Source organism: Scleropages formosus, chromosome 3, assembly GCF_900964775.1.
Source record: "Scleropages formosus chromosome 3, fSclFor1.1, whole genome shotgun sequence".
Lineage (NCBI taxonomy): Eukaryota > Metazoa > Chordata > Actinopteri > Osteoglossiformes > Osteoglossidae > Scleropages > Scleropages formosus.
The window spans coordinates 28,581,888-28,608,551 of record NC_041808.1 but is presented as its reverse complement, the minus strand read 5'-3'; the positions used below and the strand labels follow the sequence as shown (position 1 = coordinate 28,608,551).

Genomic DNA, 26,664 nt, shown 5'->3' with positions numbered 1-26,664 from the left:
ACACGATATGCTCTATTCAGAATTCCACTTTATCCATACACACATATACATTGAAAAAAGTACATAATATATACTGTACATATAATGTGAGATGCCTTCACTGTTTAAAATCTGTGAATAAACTGTGATAAGGAACCCCCCCCCACCTGAAACCGCTTGTCCCATGGGGAGCCGGAGCCTAACCCAACAGCACAAGGCTCGAGGGGGAGGGACACACCCAGGATGGGATGTCAGTCCATTGCAAGGCACCCCAAGCAGGACTCGAACCCCAGACCGATTGGAGAGCAGGACCCGCTCAAACCCACTGCACCACCATGCCTCCCTCTAAGGAACTGCTGCAAGGAATAAAAATGCTGACTATATTCTCCTGAAGACCTAAATTACCTACCCAATAAGTGGAATAGTTGGAAGTTCTTCACAGTCTGTTGAAAAATGTTTAAATACTTTAAGCTTTACAGAGATATAATAGTTGTATCGATAAGTCTTTTTTAAATGTTTAAGAGGTGCAATTAATTTCAGAAATATTTCAATGTTAATTTTAGGGTAACTGTCACATTTTGTCAGATTGTAAGCCTAAAAACAAAATTATTTCAGTAGATAATAAGTGCAGGAATGAACTATAACGTAACTTTCAGCACAGTTTTGCAACAGTTTCTATCAATAATTTCAGCAGTTTTAATGATAAGCAGAAAAACTGCCCTGCACGGTACTTGAGGTGAAGAACATACATAAATGAATGTTTATGTTTTCAAAATAAAAAAAAAATTAATTTCAATGCACAATAAGGCAGTTGAAAAAAACGGAAATATTGCAACATACACAGATATTGTGCGAAGTTTACTAAAATATATATAACTATGGTAATTGGGCTTTAATAATATGTCAGGGTAAGTGTGTTAGCATGTAGGTGCCTGGCTTGAGGGTTGAGAGAACTGTGGCCCAAGGTTTGAGTGTGCAGTCAGAAGAGGTGAGAATTTAAATGCATGAGTATTTAATGAGCAGGTGAAGGGTAGCTTTAACAGAAGTGTTTCGTACTTGATGCCTTTACCCACACACGTCACCCTGGCACTTACTGTGCCCATGATGACCATGGGAGGGCAGTATGAATACGGAACATCTCTTACTAAAACCCTACAAAACAGTTTCCGTGAATGCATGAGATATGACATTCAGATCATCTGCACCTGCAAAGATGTGACAAAATCAAGTAGCGGTTAGGAGTCGTAACTGGACAACTTGTACAGTTCGATCACTTTCATAAACCGCCTGTCCTTGTGAGGGTTCTGGTGGTCCAGAGCCTATTCTGGAATCAGTGGCTGTTAGGCTATCATGGGGTACACCCTGGACAGGACACCAGTCCATCACAGGGTAAGCACACACGGTCTCTTACACTCTCTGAGCAATTTCGGGTCACCAGTTATCCAGAAACTCGTTTCTTGACTATGTGGGAAGAAACTGGAGATCATACAACGGCTTTAAATAACAGTAAAGCAAAGAAGCCAGATTTTTTATTTCAATACATATTTTATTTTTCTTATCAGACAAATCTTTACAAAAGGAAGGTATGTCATAATATGAAGGAAAAATAGTGTCACCTTCAGAACACTTCAAATGACATGGTGCATCAGACAGCTCGCGCTTCACTATGTCATGTACATACATATATATGTACATACATATATATATACATATATATGTATATATATATATATATATATATATATATACACACACACATTTTTTCTTATTCTTAAAAAGGGCTGGCTAAGTAAAAAACATCCAAAAACAGCACCATCATAACCCTTGGAATTCACATCACCAAATAAAACCCATTAAAGCAACAGAGTTTTGAAGCATTATGGTTAAGGTGCAAGAGAAACAATCCGCTATGTGACTGGAGTTGAGACTCTCCGCACAACTAAAAGTGGCATCGCCCTTCATCATCCCAGCCATTACACCTCCTGCCACACCACTCAAATGGATGAGCTGGAAAACTTTTGTTTCCTCTGTCTATCTTCTGTGGAAGAAGGCAAAGATGTTCTCCAGGTAAACTTAACACGAACACAAAACAGAGAACCCTTATTCATAGATGAAGCAGTAAATAATTTACGGAAGAGGTGCCTTACCAAATCTCATATCAGATAAAAGACTAGTAAAAGAACCCGTTGATTGCTGACAGCTAAGTCAACGATTGTACTGCAATTTTAATGTAAACATGGTAATTGGTTTCACCAGGTTACTCGGATTTTCATCGAACCAACCAAAGACACCCGGAGAACAGAAGTTACTGCTTTTTTTTGTTTCACACGTAGGGTCTCGTGGCTTTCCATCAACGATTATGGAGAGAAGACCTCGCTACGGAAACGCAACAGGCTCATTGAATTAATGGCGACGTCACCGCGGTGTGAAAATACGTTCAAGTAGCTAATACCGTTCAAGTGATTAATATGTCCTAGTTAATATGTTCGGAAAATGTATCTTGTGCCTTGGCTTCATGCTCTGTTTAACTCAATGGAGAATGTTGGTAGGGAAAGGAGACGCAAAGAAATTTTGTTGACCTTTAGGATGCATCCCGACACACTTTTTAAAAAGGGACAAATTGTTCGGAGTGGATTACTTTTGCGTAGGACGCAAGGGAAGTTTAGAAAGTGTTGCCATGCCTTATGATGACCGGTGTAGGAGCTTATAAATAAAAGGTAACGCAAGCCGATCGGAGAGACATCCAGCTGCCTGGGGCTCTCCCATCGGCCGATGTTGTCGTGAAAAGTGTCTAGGTATCGGAGTGTTTTGTAGGGATCTCCTGCGACCAATTGGTTCTGGGGGGAAGATTTCTTCAACGCCACTCATTATGCACTTCTAAAAATTCAGTGCCTCCCCGAGACTGCAGTCTTAGTCTTAGTTTTCTTGTGGCTCCAGTAACAGAGCTACTCTGTCGTTGCCTGTGACACTGGGAACAACTTGTACACATATACAAAATAGAGAAATTTGTCTGTGCTATTATACTACATAAGTTATACATTGCTGCTTCTTTGCCACACTATACAAGGTGCTTCTGTTGCATGCAAGTTGGTTAGGGTGACATACCACCGGTGTTACACCACTGAGACACAACGCAGGTTCCTCTCACCAAACGCTACACTGAAGTTCAACGGTGACACAGCTGGCAGTGCTGGTGTTTGGGGACATCGGAAGGCGGCCAGGGCAGGTGCTCTGACATCCGCGTGAAATCGCATTTCAAAACCAAAAAGTCCTATGTACAGAGATGGGCATTCGGCGGCCCCTGTGGGGGAGGGGCGGAGAAAAGCCAGACATTTTGCACAGAATATGCGAAAACGGCGCCGGGCGCAAGAGCCGCGGTGGAGACAGAGCGGAGAGAAAGAGTACAATTCACAGACTGCATGGGAAGGAAAGTAAACACAGCTACTTTGCAACTGTAAAAAAAAAAAAATACTACAGGGAAAAACCCGCTAACAAAGTCATAAACGATCTGCTAACAGAGACGTTAATTAACAGACATGTACATTATACACAGAGTTCATCAGAGCTGAAGGCAATAGCAGAATATGTGGTTATATGAGATTTTTGCGTTCCACGTGAAAGGGCCGTGGTGTTGATACTGCTGTGCTGACCGGGTCACAATAAGAAGACAAAGTGCCCCTGCAACATATGGCACAGTAACGTCGTTCCTGTGGTCCCTCCCGTGCAGGCGCTACAGAACACTTTACAACATATAAGAAAATCCACAAGGTTACTTGAAATGTAACTGAAAGCTACGCTCCACAACTGATGGCGTGATGCACAATGTGACCCTTGAAACTGTAATTTGTCCATAATTCAGAACTCTGGAACGTACAAATCCCCGCCAGTTAGAAAAAAAATCCACAAAATCCCACGTAAAAGCGTGTGCTTTGAGTGGGGAGACTAGAGGAGCTACCTCGCACGGACCTCTCCCTGAAATCCTAATCTTCGTGGATCTACAGCACGGCCGACACAGGTAGTATGACGGGGTTCTAAAGAGACCGGCGGGGGTCGGGTGTTGTCCCAGGGACTGGACATGGTCGATAAGCTGGTCCCTAGGGCGTGCTTCCTTTGCAGTGTGTTTGGCGTGTGCGCCAAGCACCGGTATCGCACGTGCGTATAGCCACTTCTTCCATGTAATCAAGAGGGAACTAAGGCGCAGCCCCGGGAATCAATGAGTGTGACTATTCAAGCAAAAAGACGAGAACTAAATCTAAGCGGAGCTGTAAGAAAAGACAGACGTACCGGTACACACGTGATGCGTGCACTGCTCGCACATTCCTCGAGGCAAACACACTGGTGTTCTTTCTACTTGTATGAAAAGCTTTATAAAACCTGACGAAAAAATCTCTAGATCAATACCTAGAAAATTTGAGAACCTCACATGACAATGTGATGCTCGGCTTTGTATCCTTGCGGGAACCTGTTAGAGAATTCAGCGCCGCGTGTGTGTGTGTGTGTGTTTGTGCGTGCGTGGCAAAGAGAAGACAGGGTCTACACCTGTGTGGAGTAGGAGCGGTGGAGGGGGTGGCGCGCAGGGTGGGTGGAGCATCGGTGGAGGCGCTCGGGCAGCTGGTCTAGACTTGACTGGAAATGGAGTGAGACGGTATGAGGACATCGGGGGTGGCGGGGAACCTGTAAGGCTGATGGTCATGTGATCTCAGTGAACGGAGATCGCGGAGTCTGCAGAGGAGAAGAAGAAGCGGGGATGGGCACACGAGTGAAAGAAGCATTGGCACGAGGGGTCGGGCAGAAGGAGGGTTCGGGAGACAGGAGAAAGCCGGGGAGATTTTGGGGGCGAAGACAGTTGGTGGAGAGGTTGGAACAGGGGAGAGGAAAGTGGAGACGAATGTGAGAGGAGAGCGAGGAGGAGCATGACAAGGAACACAGAGCAAGTGAGGGAAGAGCAGGGATGCACGGTGACAGAGGAGAGGACACATTAGTCATCTCATTAACGCCTTCGTCTCAGAACTTCCCGGTCTCGGCTGATTTTTTCCGAAGAGCGCACTGCTGGGAGACACCCCGCGAGCTCCTGTCTCGGGGCCATCTCCGCTAATTGAGGCGCGTGTCGCTGGCTCCGAAACTGTCCTCGGCGTACGTGCCCTTTAGCCGAAAATTTTACCGCACGGTGGGCGGGGGGTGGGGTTGGAGGGGGGAGTCGGACCTTCTCAAAGCAACGCGGGCTTGCTGAACCGAGTCACTCGTCGCAGCACAACACGAAGCGGACTCTGCGTAAACATATTAATACGCACGGTGGCCTTGAGCGCAAACTGTTGAGGACAGGGGTCAGAGCGAGGGCCCAGTCTTGCAGGAGCGCTTTAGTGACAGCAGCGCTGCCTGTGCTCGGTGTTTGGATCTGAACGAGAGATCAGAAATGGCCTTCGTGTCAGCCTGGACAGCAAGGATTTTGTCGATGGCTGCGATGCAGGACAGAGCCGTGTGTGCTGCTTCACATTTGCGTGCGTCCTGGGGAGGGGAGGCACGGGCATGCGGATGCCAGGTGTGTAGGGGCCGCGTGAGGGGACACAGGAGAGGACAGAGGGGGCGACCTTTTCCAAATCTGTGCAGTTCTGCAGCTCCCCGCCCCTTACCTGAGGGCCACTTAACTTTTCGAGTGGACTTTCCACGCAAGGCAACGTCATCACGGGCATTCCCAGCACGGACTCCGGGCGCTGCGGTCGCGAGGGGGGCGCCGGGGGCCGGGTCTGGTGGAAGTTGTTGACCACGCATGTCACCTGAGAATGGACACAAGAGGTGTTACAATGACAAGGACCAGTACGAAATTTTCCGTTGCTCCGGTCCAGGAGCGACCGAGCGCTGTGTCCTCCTGTAGCAGAGCTCCATAGTCTTCCTCCACCTACTTCCCGTTTCCCTGTTCCTTACCAGGAAGATGGCGATGGCACCGCCAGTGAAGTATCCCGCCAACACATCGGCCCAGTGGTTGCGATACTCGGCCACGCGCACCACGCCCACTAGCATGGCTAGCGACAGCAGCGTCAGGCACATCGTGGGCTTGGTGAGCCGTGTGCCTTTGGTCTGGAACACCAGTGTAACATACATCTGGAACAAACACACACACACAGAGTAAGACCTATTTGAGTGGTAGTCTGTCTGCTTAGGATCATACTGTACCAACTAAAGGACTATACTTTTGTAGCTCTCAGGAGGTAAAGAATAGCTTGGCTTTATGTTGAACCTAATGACTAAATGCTGAGTAAGAAGATGACGGTGAGCGTGGATGGTTGAGTAAGACATGTTGCACGTGAGAAGCTCTTACCACCGTGTAGACAGCAGAGTAGAAGCTGAGTGCAGCATCCTTGGAGGGAAAGGACTTGCGGGCAGTCGCGACGATGAGTGGATTCCCAGTGCAGGCGCGCCGCTCTGTGATGTACTGTGCCGCTGACTGGCACCCCAGCGCCGTGTAGTTCGGCCGGCAGGCCGACAGGAAGTGGGGCGTCTGGTTTCCCGTCACAACCTGGCCGGCATTGGCGAAGATGGTCGTGGCGAACAAGCCGAACGAGTAGACCCCTGACACGAGGAGGGAGCGCAACGGGTTCAGACACCAGGCCGGCGGAAAGAACTTGCTCTTCGTACCACTGAAGGACACGTGCGGTGTGCGTCGTTACCCAGGATGCGAACAATCCTGCGCAGCAGGGGGTTGAAGTAGCAGCAATCTGCCGACACGATGGTCTTCTCTTGAGTTCCATCAGACTTGAGGAAGAATGCAGTCAGCTCACCTGCCAGTATCTGCAGGCAGGGACATCGGCACAGGAGCAACAAGCACTAAGAAACCGGGATTTCCAAGGAAAAGGGGCGAAATCGACATTTGGGCAAACTTCCAACTCACTCAATCCGGGCAAAGAAGAGAAATACACCTTATCTTCGTTTTGGGCTCAAGTTTCAAAAAAATGATGGGGGTGTAGACGAAGGCCTCTCGTGCTGGTTTGGACCTCGTTCGCAGCGCATGCAGAATCCTCACGCCTACGCCGACATCGCCGAATCACCCAAGCGCCTCTTCCCGGCTCATTCCTGCTAACGCAGACTATGCAGTAATGGCTCCTACGTTCACGTGCCAACAATTTCTTTCCTTACGAACTCCCCATTATCTACTTATCACCGCCGTGCCGGCTGTCGGATTGTCCGCTTCCCCCGCATTAAGTCGACCGCAATAAGCCCCGTAAGTCTTTGCTTTTGTCCATCCTGAGCACTTATTCGTTTATCACCATCAACAGAGTGTGCACCCGCATGTACTCCCTCTCCAACTGTTTGAACTCATAGCTCGTTGATATATTTACCGTACATTTATTTATGCGCATGTTCACAATTCATAAAGCATTCCCGTTTTTATTCAAATACTCCCGTTGCTATTTTACACTAATATTTGCAAAGGTTTGCTTCAGTTAAGAGCGTTTTCTTATGATGACAATAAAGACCATGCTTGTGCCAGTCATTTGTTCGTTTTACTTCTCCCAAAATTCTGTAGGAATGCTGTCATAAGCAAATGATTTCCCAAACAACACCGCTCGCAGAAGCCCGATTCCTTTTGGCTCGAGTTCAAAACAAAGGTGCAATACTTAGGCACGTCAACGGTTACATTGCCTCGATCATTCGGCATCTGCGGTCAAGCGACCGTGGCCGCAGGTCCTATGACCACAGATACGTGATTGAGGGGATGCAATGTGTGAGCCACAAAATTAAATGCTTCAGTCCTAAGTTGCTGGAAGCAGCACGAGGCAGAGGAGCAGGAGCCTGCCACAGGTGGATGCCGTTTGTGGTATTTATGGAAAGGGAAAAAATGAGCTTCACTGGATCCTGCGGTGAATCTGATGGAAGATGAATATACTCAAAGCCTTTATGGCAAGTATGAGTCTGGTGGAGGAGCAGATCTCCACCAGAAGCACGTTGGGGATGAAGCTGAAACACACCACCTGCTTCTGGTGGAGGAACGTGGAGGCAGCAGACAACTTCCCTGACCATGCTACCTTTATCAGGAAGGTGACCTTCAACACTAATCACAATCCTGATTATACATCTGATAGTAAAACTGATCACTATTACACTGATAACTTTCTAGGCAGCAGATCTTAGAATAACATCCACACGCTGTTGTCATACCCCCTCCATCTGTCTTTAGTGAGAGACATTCAAAACGAAGCTTTTTCAAACCAACCTTAAGCGATTATCTAATAAGTTTGTACAAACTTACATCATACTGCAAGGAAATGGGTTTCAATGTTGAAAATGTGGTCTTCAACCATCTTACCTTATACACCTACCCATCTAGATCTGGCCCAACTTTGCAGACCTCAGAAGAAAAAGAGCGAGTAAGAGCTGAGTCACTTCCACAGAAGGTCCTGACCTGCACATGTAACGGGGTGCACTGCCACTAAGAACTCCATAACACTTACTATAGTACTGCTGCTGCTTTTTAAGTATTTGGTATGTAGTGTGCACTGATTTTATGGGACAAATCTGAATATCGCATAAAACGGGACTGGATTTTGGAGCTTTGGAATGCAGTTTTGAAAACCTCTTCATACTCTAAAGGGGGAGACTTTACATCCTTTCAAAGACACTGCATTTCACAATCAGCCTGAGTTTGTCAAAGTTCAAGGCAATTCAAAAATGTTGTTCTTTTGAAAATGTCTTTAGTAAATATTCCTGTTGTGTTTAAGGACATGAAGAGATGCTTTAGATAAAACGGATGTCAAAGGATGGTAATGAGGCAAATTTCTCAACAGGGCAAATAAAAAAAGCAGCACAAAGCTGAACCAATTCCTCAACTCTCTGACTACCTTTGTCATGACCACAAACTTGGAGAGGCTGAATGCTTCAGCCGTTTCAACTTGGAAGCGTAACCTCAGCTGACGTGTACGCCTGCTCTGTGACGCATGAAATTCGCTAGTTAGAGTTCAGCAGCTGCAGACTTGACTGGCCTGCTTCGCTATCCACAGACTTCATTTAAGAGAATGAACTCAAAGACGAGTGTTCGCTAAACTGCGCCGATTGATTCATGCCATGCGCACAGATGTGCCGTAGACGATTCATCGAAAGGAACATGAGGATTTGAAATTGCACAAAAGCGAAGCGACATACCCAGTCAGCCAGCGAAACGGATGTAGCACGAATCAAATCCATTGATCTGTTAAGGAACTGGCTGAAGTTTGGGGTTTGCTGCCAAAGGTCCACAGTTTTCCAACTTAGTGTTGGATGCCAGGTCATGCTTCAGTGATGCTGCTTGGAAGGCAAGCAACACGTGTTGCAGACTAAAAGATAGGGGATGCAGTGGCGTGGTGGGCTTGGCTGGGTCCCACCCTCTGGTGGGTCTAGGGTTCAAGTCCTGTTTGGGGTGCCTTGCGATGGCCTGGCGTCCCATCCTGGGTGTGTCCCCTCCTCCTCCAGCCCTATGCCCTGTGTTGCTGGGTGAGGATCCTGTTTGCCGCGACCCCGCTTGAGACAAGTGGTTTCAGACAGTGTGTGTCTGTGTGTAGTCTAAAAGGGATGGAATAATTTGGAGAACTGCTACAATTGGCAGGAATTGGGGAAAGCAGAATGAAGTGAGGATGAGGGACGACGAGAGGAGATCGAGATCCAGTTAGCACAAGAGCGGGAGGTGGGGTGAAGGAAGCACAGCACATGTGGCAGATAAACAGTGCATGGAGAGTGACACAGATGAGAACGGTGTTGGTTCCCTACCTCTTGTCACAAGTGTTTTGCACCTTTTCCTGCCACTGATCGATTGGGGGTTACAGATGACCTTTCCCTCTGTCAGGCCCCTCTCACACCTCACTCTTACATCTCCTGCTCTGTGTCGCTCTTTTTCCCTCTTTCTTGCTATCCTCTCTCCTTTGGCTTCTCATTTTCCACTGTGAGGACATCCCATCAAGCCGCTGCCCCCCCAGGGCCCCATAGCATCCAACGTAGGGCCATTGTCCATGTCACTGCCCCATGCTCACCTGCCCGCCCGTCCCAGTCATCCCACTTCCATGGCAAAAATCCCTCCAATCCACTGGCATCGCTTGGCCACAGCGTCACGCAGTGTGCCCCTCACGCCGATCCCATCTGTCCTTGCGTCTCTCAGCAGCACATCCATGCCACCCCCTTCCCCAACATGTCCTGCTCATCTTTCTCACTCTTCCTCTCCCTCTCCTCACCTCTCCCCTTTTTCAGCTATAGCCACCAGGTTGCTGATAGGTGAAAAAATAAACCTGGCCAGTAAGATGGGCCACACAAAATCCTTAGGCCCCGATAGCAGGAAGCACGCAGCATGCTTTCGCAGACTGCCTCAGATCCTCTTTTTCACGGACCAATGAAAAGGACACAGTTAAGGAGGGGTGGCAAGGAGAGCTTTAATCCCATCATGCACACGTATGGTGTGCTCTGCTCCAGAAACAGCCTTTCCTGGCTGAGAGAGTCATGCATGCGCGCTTCCTCAAATATAAATACAGAGCTAGTCTTACTGACAGCACAAATCGATGCCCAAACGTACAAATCAAACCTCAGCTCAACCAAGATGTATCCTCACGCTGTACAAGATGCCAGCATATAGTGGCGTCTGATGAGCTTTCCAGGGAAGTTCGGGCAACCGACTTTAAATTGTCTCTCTTTTTCCCTCTCTTCTAAATTGCTCAGCAAACTAATGTTCCATCTTTTGACTGAAAGCTGGTGTTTTGCCTCAAAGAGGGCAGAAGAGTGAGGGGCTTTGGTTGGGTGCTCCAGGTTTGGAGAGATTGGCTGTGATGATGGCTTATCAGCTCTAGCAAAAGGAGTGCTCCAACCAGGGCCTGGGCAAGACCTCCACCGTTTTAACACAGCTGTTTCAAAGCAACAGATGTGAGCGCATCAAAAGTACTGTTGTGCTTCAGATTGCCCATTATTTCCAGATTCAACCCGTGTTCACCCGATGCATTTTCGTCCTTGTCTAAACATGTCTACCTTGGAGCTCGGTGCTCCAAGAACTAGATGTGTGCGCAAGAGATTGGGGGGTTGCTTCTACGAAGGGAACCGCCCTTGCACTTTTTAGAGGATGGATAACCTGAGACACTAGCAGAAATGCAGCTGTGGTGACAAAGTTGGAAGTGATAAGCTGTGTTTTCGAAAGCGCTCCTTCTTTCAGCTGTTGCATGATGGAGAGAGAGACAAAATTGGTGCGGCTGGCAAATGAACATATCGTCTCCCTGGGCTCCTCTTTAGCAACCCCATTTCTGAACAGCTGGACACTTGCGGTGTGACAAAACACGGAAGCGGCACATCAGTTTCAGCCAGATCTCGATCACCCACGGTCAGTATTTAAAGAAGGTACCCGAAAAGCAGTGAGAAGGGGTACTTACAGAGAGTAAAGCCTGGCAGGTAGCTGTGATGGAGAGCGTTAATTAGGTGAAATAATGGAGAGAAAGCTGCAGCGATGTATCAACAAAGGGAGCACCACAGGAAGTCTTTCCATGGGAGCGTTCATGACGTCATGGAATCAATTTCCTGGAAACGAGCCTTTATCGAATGAAACTTACATGACATGAGTTTCACCCATTAATCAACTGGGATACGGAGTGAAAGAGGTCAGATTTTTGCTCTTGTCATTTGAACCCGAAGGTCTTAGCTACTGGTTGGTACACTGTTCTGTTTCAATTTGTCTTTATGTGTCTCATCTTAGCATAACCTCGCTCATTTCCGGCGACATCCGAGGTCGCAGAGTATGCAACGTGCGGCTATGAACACTCCAAGGGATAGCGGTTAAGAAACCGAACAGGGGATAGGGAGGTAACCATCCTGTTAGTCTGTGCATTCACGTTTAGACAAACCGTCATCCTGATGGGTGAGGGCCCCTACAGGTTCTGCAGGACTGAGCCCAATGATGACTCCATCTGTTCACTTATTTAGGCCCGGGGCACCCGACTTTTTGGCCAAGGCTCACAATTATTACGGTGAACTAACTGTGAACTGGTACGAGGGCCGCACGTGTAAAAATCATAGTAAGTGACATGCTGAATCTTAAACGAGAAAAGTGAAAACTGGAAAATGATTATTTTTTTGATCGCATTTTGTCTGAGTCTGATGTGCGTTCAAGTGTGTGTCTATTACTGCTATTATCATGTGATTTAACCAGATTCATGGTAGGTATTGTATATATTAATAGTTTTACAAATATTTGCCACGCAGTACATAAAGCAGCAAGCCTCTCACCGGACATACGTGATTGAAGTTCTTTCTCCATTGCGCCAAGTATGGCTCTAGTGTATGTAACACTGCACACCACCGCAAAACTGCACCGTCGCAGCCAGCTTATACCGCAGGTCGTCCTATAAAGCGACCACTCAACCTGTGCGGTCATCGCTCAATCCTTACAACCACCATTCAAAGCCTACCGCCACCTCTCAAGCCGTTCTAGCACCGTATAAGCCGGACAAATTTAATTTCGGCACAGATTTGTACGCAGTCGCATGTGACCCTGTTTTCAGAAATGAAAGAGAACCAGCAACAGCAGTTCTCCTACTGCCTTGGGGGTAAATGTTGACAGGACCCCACTCATATAAACATACACATATATGTGTATATATATATAAATATATATATATATATATATATATATATATAAGTGTATGTATGTAAATATATATTACATACACATGCATATAGCTATATGTTTATACATACATACTGTACGTACATACATACGTATATACATACATATATTTAAAAAAGAAGCTGGATTTTAAAGTTCACTTGCACTCTGGAATAATTCATCTGACGTGCACTAAAGCGATCCCTGAGCGAGCCAAAATGCCAAATGTCAAAGGTTTTTTTTAAAGGTTCGAGGAGAAATGATCACGACCCGAGAAAGGATCACGTCTGCAAAAGTTTCTCGCAACACTTCTGTCGTTATGCACAGTCTCACTGCAATTACATGGATTCATTGAGATAAATCTGCGTATTAGCATAATTGCTTACGGGCATTGTTTTTCTGTTAGAAACACGGAATAATTCGGGGCATTTCAAATTTGCTTAACAGAACATAGCTAATGTGAGGGTGTGATTTACATGAGCACATTCCGGACTCGTACTCTTGCTCGTTTCATTCTGCTGGAGAAAGAACAGGAAGTTCTGCAAAACCGAGGTCAATATCGATTCAGAAGTCTGGACACGGCATAGCGTGCAAGGGCTCGGCGAGAGAAACCGAGCCCCTCGCTTTCCGGAATCACGTTAGATGCTCGGTCTGACACCAGCTCCGATACAGTCCCAATTTCTGAACATTTACGTTCGACTTTTCTCTGCTGACAGCTGCTTACTGAACCCTGATAGCCTGTTTTTGTACACTGACTATTGCCTGCCGAATGATGGGAGCGGAACGCCGAACGCTCATCCTTGCGTTCACCAGTTGTGCTCAGTTTCCGTCTTTCAGCTTTTCGGAATAGACTGTTAAAAAGTAGAACGCAGTTAAACTGTCGCTTTCCGATAGCTCCTCTGACCCACTTAAACCGTCTGCCTTGCCAGCTTCTCTATTGATTTCACAGCAGATGCTTTAATCTGTATTGGCTTCAATAAGAGACTTTTGCGCTTGTACCCAGTTATACAAATGGAAATTATGGTGAAATAATTCAGTTTCAGTCTACTCTCCTAAGGGCACAACAGTTGCTCCCTTTCAAGGACTTGAACCTACAACATTTTGCTCAAAATTGGCAGTTCTTTAGTGATCATGCTGCATGCGTATTGGCATGCCATGTGTGTTATGCGATCAATTACTGACCGTTTTCGGGACAAAAGTCCCTTAGGCTAATGCCTTAGCCCGCATCTATTGACTGACCCACGAAGAGTACCCTGACTGTTGACAGCGTATGGTCCTCTTTGCTTCTAGCTGCCTGCCTGTTGATGGACAGAGTTTGATTAAAGAACAGGACATGTGACAAACAGGTTGCTGCTTTACATACAACAGAGCCAGATGTTGCTCCCTAAAGAAAGACACCCTCACAAATCCGGGTGGCTTCCTGTACGGTCAAGCAGTACCGACAGGGTGCAGAAAAATCTGTCCTTCTGTCCAAGACTTGACATGTGTAAAAATGTTACTGCGAGAAGTGAGCAAGAAGACAGAAAAGTAAAAGAAAAGTTTACTTTTAAGTTAAAAATACACACACACACACACGCGCGCTGAAACCGCTCGTCCCAAGTGGGGTCACGGCGAACCGAAGCCTAACCCAGCAACACAGGGCGTAAGGCTGAAGGAGGAGGGACACACCCAGGACGGGACGCCAGTCCACCGCAAGGCACCTCAAGCAGGACTCGAACCCCAGACCCACCAGAGAGCAGGACCCAACCAAACCCGCTGCACCAATGCACCCCCTCTTTATTAAAACTAGGCAGTCAAATATGCTGTTCAACATTGCGAAATCGAAATCAAGAACCTCAAGAGTGAGTGAAACGAAGGCCGACCGCATGGAGGTGAGTGAGGACAAACGAAATGTTAGCGTTGTCGAGGACTCTCCAGGTGAGTCTTTAGCGAAGTCGGTCCTCACTGGCTGGTGGAAACTCAGCTGAGGTCATGAATTCTGTCAGTGACTTTGAGTTTTGCTGAGAGATTTGACCTATAGGCTGGAGAGCCAGAGCGCTGAGCAACTCCGAAAGGTCAGAGCTGCCCAGTCTGGACCGCAAACCGACCTGTTCGACCTATTCTCGTCACAATATTCTGCACCCCTCCACCACCGTGCCCCCTACCGCGCCCCTGCCTGCGACTCCGTCCTTGGCCTGCTCTGACTCCGACCCCTCTCCTCGTACCGAATCTCAAATAGAGTCTTGGCATTGGAGACATACAAGAGGAACTGTGACGCTAAGGGGCATATTGCTTAAGGAACTTAACTGGAGTGGTGTTTTCCAAGCAAAGTGTTTCAGTGAACAAGGTGGGGCAGCAGGACAAGCAAAGTCCTTCAGGCTACTAGAGAGAAAGGTAAATAATGCAGATATACTGTAAGCCTGTGTATTGGAGTTCACATCCTCCACCTTGATGTGGTCTGAGTGTCGTGCGGTCGTGTCTGCGAGCCGGTAGGTTGTACAGCAGAGCCAAGTGTCTCCTTTTCAAACCTGTGCTTACAAGCCCTCCTCACTCCTTCCCCCACTACACATGCCTATCCCTCTCTCTCTCTTTCCCTCCTTCATGCCTGGACACTCACTCTGCCTGGGTCCACAGTGACATGCTGCATCCGCACAGCCTCTACCGAAACCCTGGGGGAGGGCAACGGGGTGGGGGTGGGGGTGGGGGGTTTCACACAGCTTGTCAATCTGTTCCCATTTTAGCAAGAGACACACGGAGACATGCTTTAACGCACAGTGAGTCATGCTTACACGCGCACACGCGCACAAACACGAAGACACGCACACTCTTCCCAACGGCGTGAGCCCCCAGTTGGAGGGAGGAGGTCGGCGGCGGCAGCGGTCTTACCGTGACAGTGGGGATGGCGGTGACCAGTGAGTACACCAACACGGGGGGCACCTTGCTGCCCTCGTCCGGTCCTGGGTAGGGCTTGGAGAGCGCCCTGTCGAAGCAGAAGAAGCCCTGGATGTGGACGGGGAAGGTGTCCGTGTACTCAAAGTAGTATGCCAGGAGCACGGTGCCGGCCATGATCACCAGCTGGAAGTAGAACATGGTCCCGAGCTCAGGCAGGTAACACACACGCCAGGCACTGCTCTCCGAGGTCCACGGACACATGCATACAGAACCGTAATCCTCCAGGGAGAGGACAGGGAAGCTGGGGGGCAGGCTGTGGTGTTGGGAAGCGGGTCAGCCGCGCCAGGAAACAGGTCAGGTGCAAGGCGCACGGAGGAGCGGCGGAGGCTGGAAAGGAGGCATCAGGGAGGCGGGATGCGGAGGAAGAGGAGAGCGTGCATTCTGCTGTAGAGTACGAAGGAAAATCAAAAACCCAGAATGACAGAGAGGGAGAGAGAGAGAGAGAGAGAGAGAGATAGGGGAAGCGAGAGAGTGGGAGCAAGAGGACAGGGAGGGAGGGAGGGAGGAGCGCTGTGTGTGTCTCTCAGCACTGGTGTGTGTGAGCTTATTCCTGAATAGCTCGAGCGTATATTTAGAAAGTGCAAAAAGCAATGCTGTGTACTCGGAGAAGTGAATATTTTATCATTGCAGTAATTTAAACGAATCACTCAGAGCCTTTACGCTCCCCTTCCAATAAGAGCGTCTCTCCTTCTTTGATAATACCCTCACGACATTCGTTTTTTCCCTGCTGCAAGCTCTGACGGGCATCCGTTTATGCGAGCGCACGCGAGCAGACGATGTGGAGAGCACAATTCGGCGCGGGACGTGCACCGGCCCCTCTGCACCCTGCCACTATGGACACTAATATAGGTCAGCGTGAGCCCACAACACAGGTTTGCTCCCCCCACCACACGCACCTTCCTCCTCCCCCCACGGCGTTCGGGGGGACAGTATTTCGGGGAGAGTGGCGGCCTCATCTTCCATTAGGAAGAAGTATTGGGAGCGTCAGGACGTCAGAGGCACCCCGTCTTGCCCCACAGGGCAAATTCTTCAGTGCTCAGCCTCCAAAGTCTCCCCGAGGGGCGGTCAAACAACAGACACCAGCAGCAGCTGCAGCGCACGGTTATTTATAGAAGCAGGTGCAAACACGTTGGCTGGTGAAAATTTACCGCGATCTGCTTCTCTTGCTTCCCGCAAAGGTGAAGTGCAGATTGGCCTCAACCAGCGCTTTTTATCCCCCCCGTGCAAAATGACAGCCTCTACGCTGCTGCTTTAGGTCGGCTTTTGAACAGGGTTTTCTGAGAAACGGTCGCCATGGTGAAGTGGGCTTTTTTTTTTTTTTTTTTCTTTTTCCCAAGGGAAGCCTTGACGATATACTCTGCATTTTCATCCGCTAATGAAAATCATGAATGAAAACGCAGGTTTGTTTTGACTGCAGGGAGCCCCCGTAAAAAATAAACTTTCCGAGGAGGAAGCGTGGGAAATGGCCACACGAGCATCGCCTACGGCAGAGATCGCCGCCGGGAGCCCCTGCCGAGCCGAGTCAAGCCGAGCCAGTCCGTCCACCCGGGATGTCACGCAGCTGTCTTTCGGAGAGTCTTCTGACACGCGGAAAGACGGCCGAAGACTTCTAAGTAACAGGTTGGTCTATGGTCCAGACCGGGCAGCTCTGACCTCATGAGTCTCAAATTGGCTTTCGGCTGCTTAAATGAACCCAGCTGACGTTCCTGGATGTCCAGCCAAGCTCATGTTTCCAAACAAACGGTGTGCCCCAGTGTGCCTGCTGCTGACTGTTCCTCAGCTTTGAGACATGTTCATCCACACCGATTTAAGGTGCGTCGCCTGTCTGCACCGCAGTCTTCTTTTCCTGTCTTCAGAGGTCTGTGAGTATAGTGACCTCAAACCACCTCTCTGCCTCTGCCGGGCATCAGGGGCGTTCAAATGAGGACGTCCACTGCTTCTTAACGCCTGTCCCTCGCAGGCATTGCAGCACTTGCGAATGTCCTGCAAGTCCTGTAAGATCTCTCCTGTCCACGACCTAAACGAAACGCAAGCGACCCCCACTTCCAGTTTACGGAACCTTTCACCTGTCCACATTTTTGCCTGAACACATACTCATACTGTCGTTCTCCCTCATTACAAACAAAGGTCTTGCACAGAAAGAGCTCCCCATTTGTTTGATTTCTTTTTACGGTCCTTTGCTTCATCCTGAGATACGGCATCCATGAGCCTAAGCAGAACTTTTGATGCCACGGTTCACTGTGTGCCGTGACAACCGTCCACACAAATGAAGCGTTTTTTGGGGAATGTATTGTGTCACGGTGGTTCCGACTTGATGACGGCTTCTTCTGCATGCAGCGGATGTGTGTTTGACCGTGAGGGCGGATCCTCTGAACATTCGAGATCTTAAGCCCCCCATCGGACGCAGATCCCGGTACCAGAACACTCGGTTGTGACTCCAAATAAACTTCAGAGACTAAATCTGAGAAAACACTGTTGCACATGTTGCTTGAATGTGGTCCACGAGGGGCTTTGCTCTACCTCTGCGAGTTTCAACGGGTGTTTCATTTTTGTACCATCTGCAGATACCACACAAGCAACATACGGTGTGTCATTCAACGCGTTTCAGACGATAAGGGGAAAATCATTTCCTCGGTTCAGGAGAAACTGTAGATCTGGGAGGAAACATGATCGGAACCTATCGGGCACCACAGAAGCGAAAGAGCTGTACTTTTTGAAGTCATCATTTCAAAGTCCATGAGGCGCGCTCAAGACGTACCGTCCGCATGCGAACGATTCCAACCTGCTCTGCGTAAGTAGCTTTGGATGTAAGTCGTGAGCTTCGATGCATGGCGTGTGGGGATTAAGTGAGCCTTAACGAGATTAAGGAGCTAACGAGTCCTGGTGCATTTGAAACTGGGAGACAATTTCCTACGCCATGAATCAAGGAGCATTCGGTGCCGTGCCGCGTTCCCTTGAGCGTGACGTCGCAGTAACGTGATGAGGCTACCGCTGAGGCACAGTGTGTGCAAAGACAAAGGTCGGGATGTGAAAGAACGCATATCCTGCTAAAAACTGGTATTGTAGTGGTTAGTGCTGCTGATTTTGGATTCAAAGGCCAGAGGTTCAAATCCCACACGCACAGACAGAAAGCACTTGTCCCAAGCAGGGTCGCAGCGAACCGGAGCCTAACCCGGCAACACAGGGTGCAAGGCTGGAGAGGAAGGGGACACAGCCAGGACAGGACGCCAGTCCATCACAAGGCACCCCAAGCGGGACTTGAACTCCAGACCCACCAGAGAGCAGGACCCTGGTCCAACCCACCACGCCACCGCACCCCCCCAGCTGTATAAAAAAAGGGAAATAAATGCTTAGATTAATTAAGTAATTATAACTGTAGGTAGATTAACATTGTAAGTTGCTTTGGAGAAAAGCATCAGCTAAATGAATAAATGTAAAAGTCCAGCCAGGATCTATCTACTGCAAGCCCTGTAGGGCTCATGTCTCCTACAGGAAAGCTATGTGCTCTCCTCCCACCTGGATTGATAACTAAGAACATCAAACCCTGCATCATCTGGTCACCCCAGAAGAACACACACACACACACACACACACACACACACACACATTTTCAGAACCGCTTGTCCCATACGGGGTCACGGGGAACCGGAGCCTACCCGGCAACACAGGACGTAAGGCCGGAGGGGGAAGGGACACACCCAGGACGGGACGCCAGTCCGCCGCAAGGCACCCCAAGCGGGACTCGAACCCCAGACCCACCGGAGAGCAGGACCCGGTCCAACCCACTGCGCCACCTGCGCCCCCTAATCCCAGAAGAACATCTTGCAGAAATTAATTCACAACAATCAGCTGTGTTTCAGTAAAACACATGGAGACGAAGTTCCCTCTCGACTCCCCCCTCCTGCCCTTCAACCTTCTGTCGGATCAGTCCTGGGCAGTGCCGCCGGACTGACAGCTCTCTCGCTTATTCGGCTTTTCAGCACCTCTGAATTCCGCATGCCACGACCCCAGCGCGGCTCCTCCAGCGAGTGACCCAGCCGCTACGCAGTGTCGCAGTGCAACAGACGGGCAGCCTTGGGCGGCAGGCCAACGTCACAACCCCCCCCCGTACACACAGTCCCCTCCGCCCACAGCTACGTCCTCATTTCAGGGATCACACACAACCATTCTAAATACACACGCGGCACACGTGTAACCAGTTCGACAAGAAAACCACAAAACACGTTCCATTAAATCCTGCACCAATTCTCCACCCACCCCATCAGCACGTGACAATTCCCAGAAGACATTTCGCATGCTAAACTAGTGACATTTATATAAAAATGAACTCTGTTTGGAGCTGTTTAAAACATTTCATGTAACGGTTAAAAGGAAAAATATGTGGCTCTCTTGGTTCGCATGCATAGAGGCTTTTTCATATTCATTTATTCATTATTATAAATTAGTTTATATTCGGGGTGGCGTAGTGGCTTGGACCAGGTCCTGCTCTCCGGTGGGTCTGGGGTTCGAGTCCCGCTTGTGGTGCCTTGCTATGGACTGGCGTCCCGTCCTGGGTGTGTCCCCTCCCCCTCCAGCCTTACGCCCTGTGTTGCCGGGTTAGGCTCCAGCTCCCCGCGACAGCGGTTCAGATGGTGTGCGTGTGTAATTTATATTCATTTATTGCACTCGTTCTTTGCTCCATCCAGACCGACTGCGGGGTCCCTCTGTTCTCCGGTGCATTAAACTGCTGTCTGGTGTTTTTTTAAAGTGCACCGCGTCCATTAGGTGCCCCGCAGAACTCCAGCTCTCATAGGAAATATTGTGCCAGGCTGTCATGGCAGGGGACCCGAGCGATGATGACAGGGGATGGACACAGGACTGGGAACACACACGTGACTCCGGTTTGCTCTGTGCTGCGCTTCATCCTTTTGGATCCTGTCAGGACGAAGAGAGGTGAGTGCGGGAAGGAGACATCGGAATGCGTCTAGAAATGCCGCGTTCGGAAGGGTGCCGGACTGCCTCGGCGGGATGTCGCTCATGACTCAGCTGGACGACTTGTTCTAGGGTGTGACGAGGAGGAGGAGGCCTCGGATGCAGGTGATGTAAATGTGAAATAAGGAATTCTCCACCACAGTCGTGTCCTGACTGCCATTTGAGACACAGGACACCATGAGCCACACACTTTAATGCCAATATACAATTCAGCCCAACTACCCACACACCAGGCGGGATTGGCCTGTGCCCACTGTAGGACAAGTCTGGGGTTCGAGTCCTGCTTGGGGTGCCTTGCGGTGGACTGGCGTCCCGTCCTGGGTGTGTCCCCTCCCCCTCCAGCCTTGAGCCCTGTGTTGCCGGGTTGGGCTCCGGTTCACGGCGACCCAGCTTGGGACGAGCGGTTTCAGATAGTGTGTGTGTGTGCAATTGAAGAAAGTATTTTGCTCAAGGATAACACAGTATACGGTGGGATTTGAACCTGGGTCTAACCACTACACTGCTTATTGCCCATAGTAACTATGTGCACACCTATACATACAACTGATATACACACACAGCACACGCACACACGAACATGTAGCATTAAAGGGGTGTCCTTATGAAGGTAACGCTGTTGAATCCAATCGTTTATTTGCAGTCATTCATAATTTACGTTTCTCGACAGAAGAACGACCTGGTTTCCATATCGCTCCCTGCGATGTGGTCTTTTTAGCGCAGCATTTCAACAAAATACTTCTGCTGAAAAAAAGTTGGCTGAAAGCAACATTCCCTCAGCCAGTTTCATGCGAGTCTCGGACGGGAGAACAATTTCATTTTGAGAGCAGAGAAGGAAAAAAATCGGTTCGTTGTCTCTGCTGGCGTCTGTTGCCATGGGGTGTAGGCAAATGGAAAGTAAAACGGTACTGATGACGCACAATGGGAACGGAAGGGAAGGAGTGTGTCTAACAGACAAATGAGAAGGAAACCTAAGCATGGGAGCTGTGGACAGTTGGTGGTGTAGTAGATAGAGCTGTTGCCTTTGGACCCAAAGGTTGCAAGTTTGCTCCCCACTTCTGGCTGCAGTACCCTTGAGCAAGGTACTGACCCTATACTGCTTCAACGCAAAAAAAATAAGGGGAGGTGAGGAAGACTATGCACTAGCGTCAGTAGTGGAGGACAACGGATGTTTGAGGGATCGGATGGAGAGGGGCAGGAGTAGAGGGACACCCAGAGGATGACATGAAGCTTGGAAAGGAGGTGGCAGGTGTACAGAGTGCCGCAGCTGTACCATAGCAGTGAGGTTTTGCGTGCGGCTTTAAGAGGATGGCGCTTTTTTTTGGATGCCATCAAAGAGGATCTCACAGAGAGAGAGAGAAAGGAACATATTCTGGAGAGCGATCAGAGCTCAGCTCAGACATGAAGACTCTCCTCACTTTGTTTCCCTCTGTATCTGCCCTGACTTACCCCCCCTCCCGCACACACACACACTGCTCTAGCTTTTACACGTCTCCATTTCCATCTGTCTTCTTTCTCTGACATGAACCCCTTCCCTGCTCCTTATCTTCTGTACTTGACACTCTCCGGACCCATCGCTCTCGACCGAGACGCTGTGCTCCCCAGGCCGAGCTGTTGCTGTCGCTGTCACTGTCCATTTATGACACCGTCTGTATGCGATCACACCGGTTTTACAGTCTTACGGAATCGACACGCCGATGGAGAGAGTTTTAGCGAGACATGCTATGAGAAGACTGAGATGCGAGCTCCGGGAAGCCTTGAGAAGAAAGCGCCGACGGTCACCTCTGCTAAAGGAGGGCGGACGAGATGACTGGGGAAATGAGAGCGCAGTCGCACTTGAAACAAGCTGTTGCGCTTTCAGTCTTCGGCGCCTGTCGGGAAACAAGGAGACAGCAAAGCGGAGCAGCAAACGTCGCTCCCTCTGCAGTTTGGGTACCCTGTTTCTCCCTCCTCTGTCACTGAACAGCAACGCTAGACTGCTGCGGACAGTGGCGGTTCCTGGAGGCTCCTGTGCTCGTCTGGCCCACAGCACAGTCTCCTGCCCTCGTGCTGGACTGTAGCGGCAGCAGCGGTGGACGGTTCCACCGAGACAGACTGCAAGACACCAGAGGTGCGGCGGTACCTCGCCTGCGTGCGTCACATGGCTGCGGTGTGAACGCGAAGCTCTGGATTCCCGCCGATCAAACGCGCTTCCGTTCGTTCCAACAGGTTTGGACAAACGTCGCCCGCCAGAGAACCTGGCAGCGAGTCGCGCGGAGCGAGGTGTCGCAATCAGAGCTGGCACCTAAAGCTCTCTTCTCCAGTTCTTTCTCGTGATGCATCCCAGGCATATGCTGCTGTCGGTGTGTGGGAGCACGCCGAAGTAGCGATGCTATTTTTCCCTATCAAAACAATGCAGAATATTTGCAAATCGGAAAGAAATCAAGGACAAACAGGAGGCCGAGCACTTGCTGGTGATTAGTGGCACTGCGCTTAGAAGAACAGAGTCTGAGGGCCGTCCAGCCACACCAGTGTAACGTTAGCGCCCCCTTGTGGATGTGATCATAGCTGCAGCAAACTGTCCAAAGCCCACTGGAGCCCCCTGAATGAATGAATGAATGAATGAATGAATGAATGAATGAATGAATGAATGAATGAAAATTTATTCATCCACAAGGGACACATTTTCAGTACTTTTGCATTCTGCCAGAACATGTAAGTGCTGCAGCAGTTCAATGATGGAAATACTTCCTTCAAGTAGCCCTTGTTTCTTAATACCGAGGATATTAATTGACTAAAGACAGCTGGCAATCCCGCACACGATATTTCGAATACTTCCAAGAAAAAAAATGAGGCGTGCTGGTAAAATGTGACGCTCATTTATGGCTTCAGTTGACATTCACAAATATCAGTATTTGCTGTACACACATTCACATTGTCATCAACAATCTGTCAGAGCACCTAATAGAACAGACAGTAAGTACTTTCCCATGTTTTCACTCAATCGCTACAGAAAATGTGGGAAATATGTGGCGAACAAATAGCAAACGTGAAATATAAGTAGCATCCATAGAAGCAAATACGTATTTATAAAAATAAAAAATAAAAAACAGGGACTGAGTGTGGACCAATCGAGAGCAAAATTCAGCTTGAGGATTAATTAATAATGGCCTCTGAGAGCGCTTAACACACTCTGAATCACTTAGCGATCAAAGACATCTAAGAGACTGCAGAGCCTAGTTTTAATATTCACATCATCATTAAAAGCCAATGTGGATGCAGCGACGAAACAAGAACCTTGCCCCGCAGAGTGCGTGCTAACATCTCAGTCTCTCCCACGTACGAGAACACGGTGTTCGGAGGAACAGCTGAAATCTGCCTTTAAAAGCTCGTCAGTAACAGTACTGGGCTAGTTTCACTCAGCCAGTGCTCACGCTCACTGCTTGTGTCGCCACCACGCAGCACCTTCTCACCTCCACAAACAGGAAGCAGGGCACGATGGAGCTGCTGGTCTTGACCCTGGGCTTGTCTTCAGCCATCTTGCTCCTGGAGACCCCTCTCGCGAGCGTGGGCGCCCGACTCGCACCGCTGCGGGAACACGCGAAGGCATGAGGTCAACAAGTGGCCGGCCGAGGAAGCCCGGAAAACGGGCGCCGAAACACCTCTTCCGACTGAGAGGCGCTGAATTCATCGAGGAGGTGAATCTCAGCAGGAGAACCGCCATCCAGCGAGTTCCGAACCCACCCGCCACCCACAGGAGAACCACCATCCGATCAGATCCGAACCCATCCATCAGCCCTCTCCCCGCAGGAACGGAGCATCTCCGGTGTGAAGCCTGAGCGTGAGCCCAGCTCTGTGACAGCGTTCCAGCCATTTGAAAGCTTTTACAGGCTTGCGTGGCCCTCATGGACAAAGGGTGTGTAAGGTGAATGAATAAGACATGAGTCCCAGCACTTAGCGCCACAGAGGATGGCACGCAGGCCTGTTTTTCTGTATCCAGCAGGCGACCGGCCTGGCAGAACATCCTGTAAGTGTCACTGCGTAGGAGAGGCGCTGCGAGAAGAGGGGAGCCGCATAATTCGGCTGGACTAAGAGAGCGGCGCCTGTTCAAGGGGAAGTCGGGCTTCCGAAATGTCGGCAAAAGCACACGCACCCTGAGCCTCGTTCCAGTTGCCACAACAGAAAAATCAAACGAGCGTTTCTCAAGCATCTGGTGAACTTGTTGTACGGCGGCAGCGGCAATGCAAGAGGGCGAAACCCGTGTACTTTCTTGAAAACGTGAGGTGGCACGTTTGCTTGGTTGCGCAGTTGACCGTTCCGCTCAGATAGGGGTTTCACACCTGATTCTCTCCTTCATTTGACCCCACATAACAACAGAGGGTCAATGCTGCTGAATAACGCTCACGCAAAGCGTGGGGCTCGCAGCCGACCGGTGGACGGAGCGAAACTTTTGTCCGCCTTTCCCTTTGGAGAAAGGTGCTGAGATGAGAGCGAGGGGGCCGCTGCTGTGGAGGCTGTGGGTGCAAGTGGCTGCCACCCTGCGGGGGAAGCTCCGTCGACACCGTTTCCTCTCTCGGGTCAAAATAAGAGACCCGCACGCGAACTGGCCGGGCTCTGAAGCGGCAGCCTCGAACACATGCCCAGCAGCACTTGGGATCTTTGTCCTAGGCTGAGCAATGAGGCACGAAACGAAAGAGACACAGAGAGCGCTATGCAGGAAGCCCTTCGTAAGGAGAACTAAAACAGAAAACGAAAAATGATCACAACGTAAGGGACTTGTGGAGAAGGCCACAAGTGAACATAATGTGAGTTAATACAACAGACTCTAACACCCTGCAGCCGCACTGTCCCCACATAAAGAATGGGCAGCCATATGTCTTCCTTCCCACCTCCCCACATGCTAACTGGACACCGCGAGTGGCTTAATTCACGCACGACTATTCTTAAATGTCCATTTGGAGTTCTGATGCTTTGTCTGCGATGCAGTCTTACACTCGCTGACGCCCTTACTGGCCTCGCCGGCCATCGGCCCCCACCCCCAGCTACAGGCTCTCTTCCAGCCCTTTTGCTGCAGGCACCACAGCCCTGCACTGGTCTCTGCAGCACATCTCCTGTCTCACTTGCCGCTATCACACCAGACCACACACAGAGGTGTGTTTGCATGCTAATTAGCAGACTGCTACATGCTGTATGGCGCCATCCCCAGCTCCCTCGTCCCCCACCGAACATAAATATGCTCCAACCCCCTGCTCAGCATGGTCCCACCGCTATTAACGGAGGGAAGGGGGCAGTGAGAAGAGTGGGCTTGCTGGGTAATTAGTGGCTACTCTTTGGGGATTCCCTCAGTTGCTCACACTACACCTTCGTTCAAGTGATATGGGGGTTGGGGGGGCAGGTCCTGTTTTTACTGCCTTAACCAAGAGAGCCTCCTTTGGGCATAAAGAAAAACTGAATTCCCTCTAAGACGAGGGATACAGCCCATATCGTGAGCCCAGGACAATGCCCTCCTTGCATGCTTCACTCTTCCATAACCAGAGAGAGGTGTAACAACGCATCACCTCCTTACCGTAAATACCAGCCTGCTGTACTCTTCTGCAGCTCCGTGGGGGTATCCTACACAGAGGCCATGCCCAGCGTGACGCGCCTGCCAACCAGGTTCCGGATCTCCAGCTCCTGCTCTGTGCTGTCTCTCCTGTTGTCTCCGTCCGCTCGTCAAAAAGGAAACGTGGCTCTGATCCTTCTCTAGGCTGCGGCTCCGTAGGAGCAAAAACTCACACAAGTGCACGAATGACCTGGCAGTCCTTCGTGCCCTCTCCCTCTCTCCATGCGTGGAGCACAGCGGATTCTCCCCAGGTCGCCCCTGCAAGCAGTGAATGTGAGGTCATTAACTGCAAACTGGTGTCTTCAATACCGGTGTCTTTCAGAGCAGCTGCATAAGACCAGGGTAAACGGGGGAGAGAGAGACACTGAGAGAGAGAGAGAGAGAGAGAGAGAGAGAGAGAGAGAGCGAGAGAGAGACAGAGAGAGAGTCTGCATGAGCGAGAATGAGAGCAGCTCATTTGTATTCAGAGCAGGTCGTTCTCTCAGCGAATGGCGGAAGAGCAAAAAAAAGGGAAAGAGCGGGAGGAACCATGAGAGTCTGAGTTCAGGTGTGTTTCAGCGGAGAAGGACCGAATCACTGCTTCCTCACACTCTGGTGGAATGGTGTC

At 49.6% G+C, this 26,664-nt stretch overlaps 2 protein-coding genes across 8 annotated transcripts in view; one reads left to right on the top strand and one right to left on the bottom strand.

The window, feature by feature from the left end:
• Window positions 1-1,745: 1,745 nt before the first annotated feature.
• plppr2a (phospholipid phosphatase related 2a) lies at window positions 1,746-26,664 on the bottom strand. 7 transcript variants are annotated; one of them, XM_018738673.1, is made up of 8 exons: window positions 26,022-26,664; window positions 23,929-24,043; window positions 15,443-15,631; window positions 6,645-6,765; window positions 6,296-6,546; window positions 5,902-6,078; window positions 5,626-5,753; window positions 1,746-4,701 (listed from the first exon to the last, which is right to left on the bottom strand). In XM_018738673.1, exons 2-8 carry the CDS (start codon window positions 23,992-23,994, stop codon window positions 4,596-4,598), a joined length of 1,038 nt encoding a protein of 345 aa, XP_018594189.1. In that variant the 5' UTR covers window positions 23,995-24,043; window positions 26,022-26,664; the 3' UTR covers window positions 1,746-4,595. The 7 variants fall into 7 exon arrangements, with proteins under 7 accessions (XP_018594189.1, XP_018594190.1, XP_018594188.1 ...); XM_018738668.1 differs by having other exon boundaries at window positions 4,619-5,753; XM_018738671.1 differs by lacking the exon at window positions 26,022-26,664 and adding an exon at window positions 24,200-24,314 and having other exon boundaries at window positions 4,619-5,753.
• nfil3-6 (nuclear factor, interleukin 3 regulated, member 6) overlaps window positions 17,054-26,664 on the top strand; it is a 42,922-nt gene continuing 33,311 nt past the window's right edge. The window contains exons 1-2 of the mRNA XM_018738407.1: window positions 17,054-17,128; window positions 18,073-18,299. The gene's annotated coding sequence lies outside the window, so the exon portion shown is untranslated. The remainder of the gene's footprint in view (window positions 17,129-18,072; window positions 18,300-26,664) is intronic.

Coding starts and splice junctions, on each gene's coding strand:
- plppr2a (XM_018738667.2), bottom strand. CDS start 15,709: ATGTGTCCGTGGACCTCGGAGAGCAGTGCCTGGCGTGTGTGTTACCTG. Junction 6,079..6,295: donor ACTCTGCTGTCTACACGGTG/GTAAGAGCTTCT, acceptor TGTTTGTTCCAG/ATGTATGTTACACTGGTGTT. Junction 5,754..5,901: donor GTGCCATCGCCATCTTCCTG/GTAAGGAACAGG, acceptor GTCCATTCTCAG/GTGACATGCGTGGTCAACAA.